Source organism: Erythrolamprus reginae, chromosome 1, assembly GCF_031021105.1.
Source record: "Erythrolamprus reginae isolate rEryReg1 chromosome 1, rEryReg1.hap1, whole genome shotgun sequence".
Lineage (NCBI taxonomy): Eukaryota > Metazoa > Chordata > Lepidosauria > Squamata > Dipsadidae > Erythrolamprus > Erythrolamprus reginae.
The window spans coordinates 3159239-3173930 of NC_091950.1; the positions used below are offsets into that span (position 1 = coordinate 3159239).

The window sequence follows — 14692 nt, forward strand, 5'->3', positions numbered from 1 at the left end:
TCGCCAATTTCTTTGCTTTTGGCACTGCAGTCCCAGGCGTACCAGGGGCTGCCCAATACTGGTAATATTTAACTTTTGTGTTGTTCTGGTCAAGCAACCACATCAGCTGGAAGACCTCAATGGCAAAATAACTGTAAACAGTTGGAGAAGAATGAGACTGTGTGACTTTATGGCATAAGGTGTGGTTGAAGAGCAGGAAACACCTTCCACACTGACATGGAGGCAAAGAGATATGACACCCAAGCAGACAGACACATTTATGTAGTGAAATGAATATAATGCTCCCAGCTCCCTATTAAAAAGTTGCACAACATTTTCAATGCTTTATTTAGCTTTATTTGAAGGAATATTTGCCAAATTTTATGTCAATGCATTCATGTTTCCAAGTTTGATAGAAAGCAATTTGAATCAGGTGAAGAAAGAAAAAGCGATAGAAGGCAGGAATCTCAGGTCATTGGCCATATCTTGAAGACGTCCAGGGCTGCAGATGGAGATGGTATTATTTTCCAGTGCTGCTATACAAATGAGATAAAATAATAGTTTGATCATAATTAATTTAAGATAAAGTCTGTTCTCTGAACCTCAAAATCTTCCCTGTCCTCCTTTCTGCCTTTGAAACACCTGTTCCTCTTCAGGTCAATGCCTTGGAATGTGTTGCAGTATAAACAAGTGAACATCTGATGCACATCTGTGGCATCTTTATCAGAGGACTGTTTACTTACTGTCTACAGCATGTCAATCCCATTGGACAGTCCTCTCTGCCAAGGTCACGAGTTTTCAAAGGACAGGGACAGGGAGAGCAGAATCCTTCTTTACTACGACACCTGCGCTGGGCATTACCTGTGAAAAGAAAAAAAAGTAGAGAAGGAAATGATCAGTAAAAATACTTTGTTATTTAGATAAATTTTTCCTTCTAAGACATCACTTTCTTCTACAGAATTGCTGGATTCCTATGAATTCAGGAAATTATCTCTGTCCAAGGAAGAGAGGAAGGAAGAGAGAGAGAGAAAGAAAGAAAGAGGGGGTGAGAGATAGAAAGGAAAGAAAAAGAAAGAGGAAGGGAGAGAAAGAGAGAAAAGAGAGGAAGGAAGAGAGAGATAGGAAGGAAAGAAAAAGAAAGAGGAAGGGAGAGAAAGAGAGATAAGAGAAGAAGGAAGAGAGAGAGGGAGAGAGGGAGAAAGGCAAGAAGGGAGGAAGAGAGATTGATCTTGACAAAGATGGAATGGACAAAGACAACGATGGAATGGACAAAGAGAAAGATGGAATGGTCATCATCAATGAGAGACAGACGTGAGAAACTCTAAGGCGAGCCAGACTTTTTTGACTTATAATTAAATACATTTATGAATCTATTGAATGTTGATAATTAATGTTTGTGATCTGGCAGACTCAACTTAAAGTTCTCAAATACATATTGGTATTTATAAGGGAAAGATGTATAATTTGCAATGGCTGTTGTAAGAGGTGAATCTTAAGAAGTTTGGGATGTTGAATGATTACTGTTTATTTGAAAATATAGTTGATGATGATCATGCTAATTTCAGTTGGAGTCTTTGTATGCTACTGATGTCAATAATTAGGCAACCGGAACAACATGATAACATAGTGGGAAATGGCCTTATTCTGCCCCAGCACCAACGGAGCCCCAGATAATTATGCAATAATTGGGTGACACTGACAGCTGTGAAAGAAATAGACCCTGAAAATTTATTTGTTTGTTTGTTTGTTTATTTATTTATTATTATATTTATTTATTATTTTATTTATTATTTTATTTATTATTTTGTTTGTTTGTTTGTTCGCTCGCTCGTTTGTTCGTTCATTTGTTCATTTATTTATTTATTAATTACTTAATTACTTACTTTATTTATTTATTTATTTGTTTGTTTGTTTGTTTGTTTGTTTGTTTGTTTGTTTGTTTCTTTCTTTCTTTGTTCGTTCGTTCGTTCGTTCGTTCGTTCGTTCATTCATTCATTCATTCATTCATTCATTCATTCATTCATTCATTCATTCATTTATTTATTTATTTATTTATTTATTTATTTAGGTTTCTATGCCGCCCAGCCCCAAAGGACTCACCTAATGGGCCGCTCAGACACTATACTTTTCCGCCCACACCGAAAAAAAATTAGTAGGAACATTGGAGGACACTTTCATGGAAATAAAATTAGAGCAGGAATAGAAGAGAGAGTATAGGATAAAATAAATCAATGAGAGAATAAAAGAAATGGCTAGATCACTGGCAGGCCTAGGATAGGGGGCACTTCTCCGTCCTGGGGCTTCCGATACCATCGACCATTATATCCTTCTGCAAGGGCTGGAGGGGCTGGGAATGGGAGGCCCTGTTTTACAGTAGTTCTCCTCCTACTTCTCTGGCCGATCACAGTCGTTCTTAGTGAGAGGACTGAGGTTGACCTCTAGCCCCTCCCCCCTTTGTTGGGTCCAATGAAAGAGCTTGCAAGCTGGTAAGAGCTGGGAACATTGTTAGTTCCTGGTTAGGGTTGGGCAGAAACATTCATAACAGATAAAGCAATGGGGAAAGAAGCCTACACAGAGAGGGTTTGGAAAACATTCTTTGCAGAGAGTAACTATTTATTTATCTATTTATTTACTTACTTACTTACCTACCTACCTACCTACCTACCTATCTATCTATCTATCTATCTATTTATTGTTAGAGTTGAAAGGGACCATGAAGGCCATCGAGTTCAACCCCCTGCCCAAGCAGGAACCCTATAGCACACAGCAGTCAAGTGGCAGTTCAATCTTCTCTTAAAAATGTCCAGAGTGTTGGAGTCCACCAATGTCCGCTGGTAGGTTGTTCCATTGGTTAATCACTCTGACCATCAGAAAGTTCCTCCTTATCTCCAAGTTGAATCTCTCCTTGGTCAGCTTCCAGCCGTTGTTCCTCGTCCAGCCCTTCAGTGCCCTGGAGAATAAAGTGATCCCCTCCTCTCTGTGACATCCCCTTATATACTTGTAGACTGCTATCATGTCCGCCCTGGCCCTCCTTTTCTCTAGGCTATCCATGCCCACTTCCTCAGTCTCTCTTCATAAGTCTTGGTTTCCAATCCCTTAATCATCTTGGTTGCTCTTTTTTGCACCTTCTCCAGAGTTTCAATGTCTCTTTTGAAGTGTGGTGACCAGAACTGAATACAATATTCCAGGTGTAGTCGGACCAGGGCATAGTAGAGTGGTATTAAGACTTCCCTGGTCTTGGAGTGTATTCCCCTGTTGATGCAGCTTAGGATTGCGTTGGCTATTTTAGCTGCTGCTGCACATTGTTGGCTCATGTTTAGTTGATTATCCACCAAGACTAATATCGTTTCTTACCTGGTTTAGACAGGAATGCAAAGAAAAGCAATGTGAACAGCAGATAAAGAATCTTCATGATGGGTTTGGTTCTGGACCAAATATATTCCTGGGATAGGACACAACTCTCTATTTATGCATTTATAATGATTGCATCATACTGTGAAATAGAGCAACTACTCTTAAATGTAATTGGAATTGTTGTATTTCCTTCTGTTGTAGCACTCCTGTGGGTTAATTATTGCAAAAGCCCTTGCAACAACTGGAGAGTTGGATGAATACCTACATGGTTCTGGTTATAGCTAAAATACTTTGGAGTGATAAATGTGTGGCTCCATTACTGTTTACTTGCATAGTTCACACAACTAATTATTTCTAAATGAATTAGTTATCAGGGTAGATTAGTTTTGTGTGATCTTAATGAAATATAGCTAACATCTATTAGTATGTTTATAGAGAAATTCTCTTTCTCTCTTTCATTCTCTCTCTCCCTCCCTCCCTCTCTCTCTCTCACAAACACACACACCTTTGTCGGGGTTTATTTATTCAATTTATTCAATGTATTTATTCAATTTTTATGCCGCCCTTCTCCTTAGACTCAGGGCGGCTTACAACATGTTAGCAATTAACATCTGAGAAATAAATCAGAGTCCAGTTTTAGGATTTCTGCCAAGTTCCAATTTATTAACAGAGCCATGTTAGCACACCCTGTAGTCATCCCAGTACTGACCATCCTACAGTCCCCCAGCCAGGTTAAGTTTCATCCCTCATCCCCACACCCACAAGGTCATCACATGGACCAGTCTGGCATCTGCATGTCCACGAACCTCCTCCTGCTGGTGCTGGACTAAAGATGACCTTGGAGTTTCAAGAATGGAAATTGTTATGATTAGTATTTTCCTCCCTCATGCTACCACTCCTCCCAATTCCCACATACTACTCTATGGAGTGTGTGTGAGAGACAGAGAGAGAGGAAGGGAAGGAGGGAGGGAGAGATAGAGAAAGAGAGAATGAGAGAAAGAGAATTTCTCTATAAGCATAGTAATAGATGTTAGCTACATTTCATTAAAAGCACAGATAACTAATCTACTCTGATAAGTAATTCATTTAGAATTAAAATATGACTTTAGTAATCGAGTTGTTGAAGCATGGAACTCTTTACCGGACTCCGTAGTATCATCCCCTAACCCCCAACATTTTACCCTCAGACTGTCCACGGTTGACCTCTCCAGATTCCTAAGAGGTCAGTAAGGGGCGTGCATAAGCGCACTAGAGTGCCTTCCGTCCCCTGTCCTATAGTCTCTCCTATATCTCGCATTTCTTCTCTCCTATATCCTCTATAACATTCATTGTGTATTATTGTGTATTGGACAAAATAAATATAAATAAGTAATTAGTTGTGTCAACTCTGCAGGTAAACAGTAATGGAGCCACACATTTATCACTCCAAAGTATTTTAGCTATAAGCAGAACCATGTACGTATTCAACCAACACTCCTGCTTTTGCAAGGACGTTTGCAATAATTAACCCACAGGTATGTTTCAATAGAAGGAAATATAACAATTCCAGTTAAATTTAAGAGTAGTTGCAATATTTCACAATGTGATGCAATCATTATAACTGGATAAATAGAGAGTTGTGTCCTATCCCAGGAATATATTTGGTCCAGAACCAAACCCATCATGAAGATCCTTTATCTGCTGTTCGCATTCCTTTTCCTTGCATTCCTGTCTGAACCAGGTAAGAAACAATATTATTGATAATTGAGAAATGACTGATAACTCATTACATTTTAAGCAAGTAAGATCATCACTGAAAGCAGGATAATATTCAACATTTTCTTTTAGTTTATGTTAAACTCATAGCTTTGAAATCTATGGATTATTGACATGAGCCTTCAAACATTTGAAAAATATGTCTTTGATATTCCTTCCGATTAAAACTTGAGATTCAGGGAGATATACGGCATCAAGGAGAGATAAAATCATCTCGATGTTGATTCTTGGTGGGAAGATATTTTGTTTTTTTTGTTCCCTTTTTGGCTTCTTGAGTGTCTCATTTGCATAATAAGTATATATTGTTTTTGTCTATATGTCTATTGATAGCCAATTTGCCAGAATGCCAATCTTCCAGAAATTTATTTACTTATTCAATTTTTATGCCACCCTTCTCCTTAGTCTCAGGGCGGCTTACAACATGTTAGCAACAGCACTTTTTAACAGAGCCAGCCTCTTGCCCCCACATTTTACCCACCTTGGAAGGATGGAAGGCTGAGTCAACCTTGAGCCGGTGGTGAGATTTGAACCGCTGACCTACAGTCAGCTTCAGTGGCCTGCAGTAAGGTACTCTACCTGCTACGCAACCCCAGCTCATTCTCTAGCATTTTTCAAATTGGCCTGGTTTCCCACTTACAATGATGGTTAAATCTGTCCATCTGTTTATGAATTTAAAGAGCTTTCAACATGTCTCATGACTGCTACTTGGTGGTCATGGAAATAGGAAGAGGAAAGAGTATTAGATACATTTACCCCCTTGAGTTGTTTTAAGTAATAAAGATGAGATAACAATGAATAAAAAGTAAATGTTAATTATCTATTGATATTCAATTTGTAAAAAAGAGAAGCTATTGCAGAAAAATGTCGGAAATGCACAGCTTTTCAAGAGCAGAGAAGAGCAGCGTTATAAATATTAAGAGAAGAGGAAGAAAGACAAAGGTGAACCAGATTCTGAAGGTCCAGGGAAGATCATATTCTCACTCAAAATCTCCATCCAAACACCCAGCAGAACCAGCCATGATCATTCAGGATTATTTCTTAGCAAACAAGGATCCACAGTCATACTGGAGAGAGAGAGATCACAGCAAGGTCTTTTTGGTTGTGAATCAGATTTTCTTCCTCTGTGCTACCTTAATAGATACAGGCACACCTGCCCATTCGTCTCTGGGCCCAGTTTGAAACCTGTGTTGATGTCTGATATATTGGGACTGCTGAAGGGAGATTGGCAGAAATTGATTCCGTGGTCAGAAATAATTTCCTGAATTCATAGGAATCCAGCAATTCTGTAGAAGAAAGTGATGTCTTAGAAGGAAAAATAAATAACAAAGTGTCTTTACTGATTGTTTCCCTGTCTCCTGTTTTTCTTTTCACAGGTAATGCCCAGCGCTTGTGTTTTGATCAAAAAGGATTCTGCTTTCCCTTTCTCTGTCCTAGGTGTTATGTATTAAGTATATATATGTATTAGGGATTGTTTCTGGGCAAAATATGCCTTTTGTTGTTAAGCAGAAGTACTGTAAAATGCTTACCGGTTGCTGATTGGCTGTTGACTTTAGGCGCCAATATCAAGGAGCTGTCAGCCGCCGCTGTTGCTGGGCGAGCTATATAAATAGCGCGGCTCCCTGTCTTACGCGTCTCTTGTTAGTGAAAGCGGCTGAGAGAAAGTGTTACAGCCGCTTGTTATTGCCTATTGAAAATAAAGAGAAATTCATTGGAACATTGTACTCGCATCTATTACATTGGCGACGAGGGTCTCGAGGTCATTTAATTTTATCGGAAAAATTTATTAAAATACAGAATGTCGACCCCTTCGATCATCCAGCCTCCTGAACTGTTTGACCCTGAGAGGTCTACCTGGACAGCATATATGGCGAAATTTGACATTTTTCTGGAGGCTGCAGGCATGCATGATGCTGAAGACAGCAGAAAGAGGGCTCTCTTTTTGAATTATTGTGGTTCCCAAATTTTTGAATTAGCCGGCACTTTGACTGATCCGGAGCCCGCCAACTCGGTTCCGTGGGACACGTTAAAGGAGAAACTGGCTTCTCATTTCAAGCCAACGAAGCCTGCTCGTGTGTACCGGCATCAATTCTCGCGCACAGCTCAGGCTGAAGGCGAGTCTATTAATCAATTTGCAACTCGCCTCAGGACAATTTTAGCAAAATGTCAGTTTGAAAATCCTGAGGCGAGGTTGACTGATGCCATAATCTTTGGCATGCGAAATGTCACCATTCGAAATAAACTGCTAGCTGCTGAAGAGTCAACCCTTCAAGACGTTATTAAGGCAGCTCAAACGGCTGAGGTGGCTGAAGCCGCTGCAGCCGATCTTAAATCTAATGACAAACTTCCCACTGTCTCTAAAATCTCGGACAGCCACCGTTCCCTGATGACTCGACCGTACGATTACCAACTGCACGAGCAAGACCAGTTTGATGACTACTGCTGTCAAATTCGGGGACCAACAGCAAGACAGCTCCGTCCACCTTACCAGCCCTGTGCCGGATGCCACGGACAACATCCACGATCCCGATGCCCTTTTAAGGACGCCATATGCCGACGCTGTGACAAGCGAGGACACATCGCCCCTGCCTGCCGGGCCATCATTTCCGACGACTTCTCTGCCTCTCCACATCTCCTGCCTCCCTTTCCTGCCCAGCGTTTTCCTCGGCCCCCGGGGCAGTTTAACAGAGGGAACCGGCGTCCGTGGAACCCCCGAGGTAACTCTTGTTGGCCCAAACCTAGCTCTCCTTTTTCCCCTCCTGTGAATAAAATTATTGTCCCCATCCTACTCAATCATCAGCCATGCCCCATGGAGCTTGACACTGGCTCCAAATACACTTTAATGCCTTGGCACAAGTTGCACCTTTATGTGCCATCCCTCTCTCGGGACTCCTTGCAGCCTCTGGACATTTCTATAAATGACTTTCAAGGACACCCTATTAGGGTATTGGGTAGAGTTAATGTGCCAGTCACTTTTAAGAATGTACATCTTATTCTGCCATTACTTGTTGTTGAAGGGGCAAATCATTCATTGTTGGGATTAGAGTGGATGGCTCCATTAGGCTTAGCTGTCACTGGCCTCCACAAGATTACTGCACTAGGAACAAATGGGGTGCCTGATTTTGTCTGCGAGTTTCCTGAGGTATTTAAACAGGGTTTGGGCACATACAAAGGTCCCCCTATTTCTTTTTCATTGGATCCTAATGTCCCCCCCCTTAGGCTTAAACCACGTCGGGTGCCACTCCCCTTACTTGAGAAATTGGATGCACAATTACAAAAGCTGCAACATCAAGGCATCCTAGTGCCCGTTGAACACGCACCCTGGGAGACTCCTATAGTGACACCTTTGAAACCAGATGGCACACTCAGAGTGTGTGCAGACTATAAGTCTACTTTGAACAAAGCGTTGCAGCATAATTCCTACCCCATACCCGTTGTGCAACAGCTGCTACATACCTTGGGATCGGGGTCCCTCTTTGCCCGTTTGGACCTGGCGCAGGCATATCAGCAACTCACCGTAGATGATGCCACAGCCATGGCCCAGACAATTGTCACTCATCGAGGGGCATTCAAGTGTACTCGTTTGCAGTTTGGGATTAATGTGGCCCCAGGTATTTTCCAGCGCTTGATGGAACGACTTCTCATGGGCCTCACGGGGGTGGTCCCTTATTTTGACGACATATTAATTTGTGGGGACACCCCTGGCCAACTTTATAGCCGCATTAGGCAAGTACTATCCCGTTTGAGAGATAAGGGTTTGCGTTTAAAACCTGAGAAATGTGTATGGGCAACGTCTTCAATTGAGTTTTTGGGATTCCGCATAGATGCCCAGGGTATTCACCCCACGGACGATAAAGTCAAGGCCATCAAGGAGGCACCTGCACCCACTTGCAAGGCTGAGCTACAAGCCTTTTTGGGATTTTAAATTTTTATTCAGTTTTTTTGCGTCAAAAGGCTTCTGCAGCTGAGCCGCTTCATCGCCTTCTCCACAAGGGGGCAGTGTGGACATGGGGAAACAGGGAACAAGAAGCTTTCCAAGCTGTCAAAAATCTCCTGTCTTCCAACAGTGTTGTCATCCAGTATAGCTCAACCCTTCCACTTAGGCTCACCTGTGATGCTTCACCTTATGGCGTGGGCAGTGTTTTAGCCCACATTTTACCTAATGGACAAGAAGCCCCTGTGGCTTATTTTTCAAGAACTTTATCATCAGCTGAAAGGAACTATGCCCAAATAGATAGAGAGGCACTATCTCTGGTGGCTGGGGTGAAAAAATTTCACCATTATTTATTGGGCCGGCCCTTCCAATTAGTTACAGACCACAAGCCTCTATTGGGTCTATTAGCCACTGGTCGTCCTACCCCCCCATTCATGTCTCCTCGAATGTCCAGGTGGGCAATCTTCCTTGCAGGGTATGACTATGTCCTTATACATAAGGGGGGGGTCGTTGATCAACCATGCAGATGGGCTTAGCCGTTGCCCTTTAGGGCTGAGGGTAGAAGACCCCGCTCCGGCATCTGATGTCCTACTTATTGATTTGCAAACTGACCCTTTAGTGACTGCCTATGAGGTTGCCATAGAAACCAGGAAAGATCCATTATTGCATTCTGTATTACAATTTATTTTAAAAGGTTGGCCACCAAATGGGGAAGACCATAGTGTGTCAGACTACAAGACCAAACGATTGGAACTCTCTGTAATGCATGATTGTGTTCTGTGGGGAGACAGGGTAGTCATTCCCCCAACCCTCAGATTACAAGTAATGAAAATATTACACAAAGGTCACCCAGGTGTGGTCAGGATGAAGGCCCTGGCCAGAGGATATGTATGGTGGCCTGGTATGGATAAAGCTATTGAAGATTGGGTGGCCACTTGTCCACAATGCCAAGAATCTCGGCCAAATCCTCCCAAAACCTCCCCTGCAGAGTGGGACTTGCCCAAAAGCCCTTGGTCCAGAGTACATATAGATTTAGCAGGACCAGTGGGAAATAATATGTTCCTCATTGTAGTAGATGCGTACTCTAAATGGTTGGAAGTTTTGGTATTGGGGTCCACTACATCATCTACTGTTATAATGGCTTTAAGAAAATTGTTTGCAAATCATGGGTGCCCAGACGTCCTGGTATCGGACAATGGGCCCCAATTCACGTCCTCACAATTCAGAAACTTCCTAGCACACTTGGGGATCAGACACGCATTAACATCAGTCCACGCAGCGTGGGCTAACGGAATGGCTGAAAGGTATGTCCGAGTGGCCAAAGAGGCCATTAAAAGGTCAGCCCCAGGGGAAATACAAGAGAGACTGGACACTTTCCTCCTGGCTCAACACATTACACCTAGTGTTTCTACCAACAAGAGTCCAGCTGAGCTATTGATGGGGAGGAGATTGAGGTCCCATCTGGACAGACTGCACCCCTCTTTTGTGCAACATAGGAGTATTAATATATCTATACCAGAAAGAGAAGTATTTATTGGCCAGCACGTATTTGTCAAAAATTTTGACAGGGGGAAGCAATGGGAACGTGGCATAATAACTGACAAAACTGGACCAAAAACTTACAAAATCACCTTACTAGATGGTCGCCTCTGGCAACGTCATATAGACCACATTAGAAGCAGGCAAGAGACACCGGGGAATACACAAATGTGCAGGCAAGAGACACCGGGGAATACACAAATGGGGAATAATAATAATGGGATCTCTACTCATTCACTCCCTGCAGGGAGTTATAACAGGCTGAGCAGGAATCGGGCAGAAACCGAACAAATTGATTGGGACTTACCTGGACAGACTGCCCCCTCCAGCGCTGCACCTTCTGTACAGCATGCCAGCCGTGGAGATTCGTACCCCTCTGGACAGGAAGAACCTTCCTCTTCCGTTGATTCCCAAGTCTTCCAGGAGCCTCGTCGGTCTGACAGAACACCCAGAAGACCTGCCCGGTTAAATGATTATATCACCTATTTGTCTGAATAAATTATCGTACAGTAATCTAACTAAAAGGGGGAGGGGTGTTATGTATTAAGTATATATATGTATTAGGGATTGTTTCTGGGCAAAATATGCCTTTTGTTGTTAAGCAGAAGTACTGTAAAATGCTTACCGGTTGCTGATTGGCTGTTGACTTTAGGCGCCAATATCAAGGAGCTGTCAGCCGCCGCTGTTGCTGGGCGAGCTATATAAATAGCGCGGCTCCCTGTCTTACGCGTCTCTTGTTAGTGAAAGCGGCTGAGAGAAAGTGTTACAGCCGCTTGTTATTGCCTATTGAAAATAAAGAGAAATTCATTGGAACATTGTACTCGCATCTATTACACTAGGGATACCGTTTACCTTGGTACAGTGAACTGTGGAGGGGAATATAAATGCTGTAGATAGTAAGTAAACAGCCCTCTAATAAAGATGCCACAGATGTGCATTGGATGCACACTTGTTTATACTCCAACACATTCCAAGGCCTTGACCTGAAGAGGAACAGGTGTTTCCAAGGCAGAAAGGAGGGCAGGAAAGATATTGAGGTTGAGATAACAGACTAATTATGATCAAACTATTATTTTATATCATTTGTATAGCACCACTGAAAAATAATACCATCTCCATCTGCAACCCTGGAGATCTTCAAGATATGGCCAATGACCTGAGATTCCTGCCTTCTATCGCTTTTTCTTTCTTCACATGATTCAAATTGCTTTCTATCAAACTCAAAAACATGAATGCATTGACATAAAATTTTGCAAATATTCCTTCAAATAAAGCTAAATGAGCATTGAAAAGGTTGTGCAACTTTTTAATAGGGAGCTGAGAGCATTATATGCATTTCACTACACAAATGTGTCGGTCTGTTTGTGTGTCATATCTCTTTGCCTACATTTCAGTGTGGAAGGTGTTTCCTGCTCTTCAACCTCACATTATGCCATAAAGTCACACAGTCTCATTCTTCCCCATCTGTTCACAGTTATTTTGCCATTGAGGTCTTCCAGCTGATGTGGTTGCTTGACCACAGGGCCACCATCAGAAATTTTCGGGCCCCATACAGCCTAAGTGTCTGCCCCCCCATTTTAAAACTATTTTAAGTCGCCAAGCCACTCCATCCCTCAGGGATCATTTCCCACTTCACGCCAAGCGAGGCAGTCCCATAGGCCAGTGTTTCCCAACCTTGGCAACTTGAAGATATCTGGACTTTAACTCCCAGAATTCCCCAGCCAGCGAATGCACTGCCATAGGCTATTTCAGGAACTGGGTTAAGCCGATTGTGTGGACTCATCCAGGAGAAAGAAAGAAGCGGGAGTGTCAAGGGAAAGAAAGAAAGATCCTCCTGGCATCGGTCAGGCGGAGCGAGGCTTATTTACGGCTCCTTGGCACTTCTCCCTTCTTGTTGACAAAAAACCATGTGCTTTCTAGCAAGGGGAGAGGGGAGGGGGATCATACACCCGGAAGCCACCGGCGAAGAGCTGGAAAGGACGAGGGGAGAGAAAAAGCAGGGTACCAGCAGTCAGGCGGGTGTCTTGAGGGGTCACTCCCATCTGGAAGGAAGGGAAGAAAGGCGAGGGCGAGCTAGGAAGGAAGGAAGGGTAAAAGGGGCGAGCAAGAGAGGAATGGGTGAATGAATGGACGGAGGGTGGGAAGGAAGGAAGGAAAGAAAGAGGGAAGGGACTGGAACAGAGGAAGGGTGCAAAGGAAGCAAGGAAAGGTGAAAGGGGAGAGTAAGAGAGGAAGGAGTGAAAGAAGGGAGTGAGGGAGGAAAGAAGGGAGGAAGGAGAAGGAAAGCAAGAAATGGAGGGAGGGAAGGAAGGAAAGAAAGGGGGAAGGGACAGGAACAGAGGAAGGAAGCAAGGAAACTTATGAAAGGGGAGAGTAAGAGAGGGAGGACTGAAGGAAGGGAGGGAGGGAAGAAGGTAGGAAGGAGAAAGAAAAGAAGAAATAGAGGAAGGGAAGATAAAAGAGAGAAAGAAAAAGAGCAAGAAAGAAAGCAAGAAAGAGAATGAAAGAGAAATAAAAAGAGAGAGGGGGAATGAAAGAAATGGAAGGAGGGAAGGAAGGAGAGAAAGAAAGAGAAAGAAAGAAAGAGAAAGAGAAAAGAATGAAAGAGCAAGAGAGAAAGAGAGAAAGAAAGAAAGAAAAAGAAAGAAAGAAAGAAAGAAGGAAAGAAAGAAAGAGAAAAGAAAGAAAGAAAGAGAATGAATGAGAAATAAAAATACAGAGGGGGAATGAAAGAAATGGAAGGAGGGAAGGAAGGAGAGGCTCACTGAGCGGATACATGAAAAAAGGGACCTTGTCTCCCCCTCGCGCCTTGCCCTTCCCACCCGGCCGGCTGCGCGCACTTACATGATCCCAGCGCCAGCAGCAGGAAGGCGAGTGAGTAAGCTAGCGCCAGCCCAAAAGAAGCCATTGGCTCCGGGCGGCGGGCGGTGTTCACTGCCCCCCCCCGAATCCCTGGCCCAGCACCTCCGGAGGCCAAAAGACGCTGCTCTCTTGCCCTCGCAATCCTTGGGGGACACACAAGGCCGGCGGAGAAGCCGGCCAGGCTCAGTCCTCTCCCGGCTTCCCCAGCAGCGCGGTTGAAGTCACCCCCCCGCTTTCTTCCGCGGCTGTGATTGGGGCTCCCTGCCTGTCTGCCGGCCTCCCTGAATTCTTTCCTTGCAGGGGTGGGAAGGTGCGGGCCGTGGTCAGAGAAGCTCCGCAGAGGCGAAGTTTGGCGAGGTGTCTCTGGTCCTTTTGCTTTCCTTGGCGCGCTTTTCCCCATCGCAATCTGGGTTGGGGAGATTTGGCGGGCGCCCCCCCCCATTTTCCAATTTGCCCCGGGCCTGTGACGCCACTCCCAGTAGTACCACCCTATCGGCGGCCCTGCTTGACTAGAACAACACAAAAGTTAATTATTACCTATTACCAGTATTGGGCATCCCCTGGTACGCCTGGGACTGCAGTGCCAAAAGCAAAGAAATTGGCGAAAATTGCCAAAATGTCTCGCAAGGATGCTTACCCACATGGGATTTTGGTGATCTTTGGCCTTTCTTTGCTTCTGCACATGCATGTAAGAAAATAAATGGTTGAAAATTGCCAAAATCTCATTTGTGGGAGCGTTTTCACACGAGATTTTGCAAATTTTTGCCTTGCGCGCATGCATGAAAGCAAAATGTCACACGGGATTGAATGTTCAGGTGCCCGTGTCGGCCTCCGGTCCCTTCCCACTATGTTATTATGTTGTTCTGGTTGCCTAATTATTGACATCACTAGCATAGAAAGATTACAACTGAAATTAGCAAGATCATCATCATCAACTATATTTTCAAATAGACAGTAATCATTCAACATCCCAAACTTCCTAAGATTCGCCTCTTACAGCAGCCATTGCAAAGTATAAATTTTTCCCTCTAGAAATACCAAGATGTATTTGAAAACTTTAAGTTTAGTCTGTCAGATCAAAAACATTAATTATCAACATTCAATAGATTCATAAATGTATTTAATTATAAGTGAAAAAAGTCTGGCTCGCCTTAGAGTTTCTGACGTCTGTCTCTCATTGATAAATGTCCATTCCATCTTTGTCAAGACCAATCTCTCTTCCTCCCTTCTTGCCTTTCTCCCTCTCTCCCTTCCTCTTTTTTCTCTCTTTCT

The 14692-nt window shown here is 43.4% G+C and overlaps 1 protein-coding gene and 1 long non-coding RNA gene across 3 annotated transcripts in view; one reads left to right on the plus strand and one right to left on the minus strand.

Annotated features, from left to right (window-relative positions):
- The window catches only part of LOC139162715 (uncharacterized), a 63139-nt gene extending 49347 nt beyond the window's left edge, over positions 1–13792 (minus strand). The window contains exons 1-4 of one of the 2 annotated variants that reach the window (XR_011558368.1): positions 13403–13792; positions 11184–11341; positions 10866–10994; positions 6615–6772 (exon numbers count right to left, since the gene is read on the minus strand). This is a non-coding gene — a long non-coding RNA (uncharacterized lncRNA). Of the gene's footprint in view, positions 1–6614; positions 6773–10865; positions 11016–11183; positions 11342–13402 lie in introns of both variants that reach the window. The other variant, XR_011558367.1, reaches the window with a different exon arrangement.
- On the plus strand, positions 6524–11367 carry LOC139162696 (uncharacterized). The gene is made up of 2 exons (XM_070743363.1): positions 6524–7802; positions 10806–11367. The coding sequence occupies exons 1-2, from the start codon at positions 6884–6886 to the stop codon at positions 11054–11056; spliced, it is 1170 nt and encodes a 389-aa protein (XP_070599464.1). The 5' UTR covers positions 6524–6883; the 3' UTR covers positions 11057–11367.
- Positions 13793–14692: the final 900 nt, after the last annotated feature.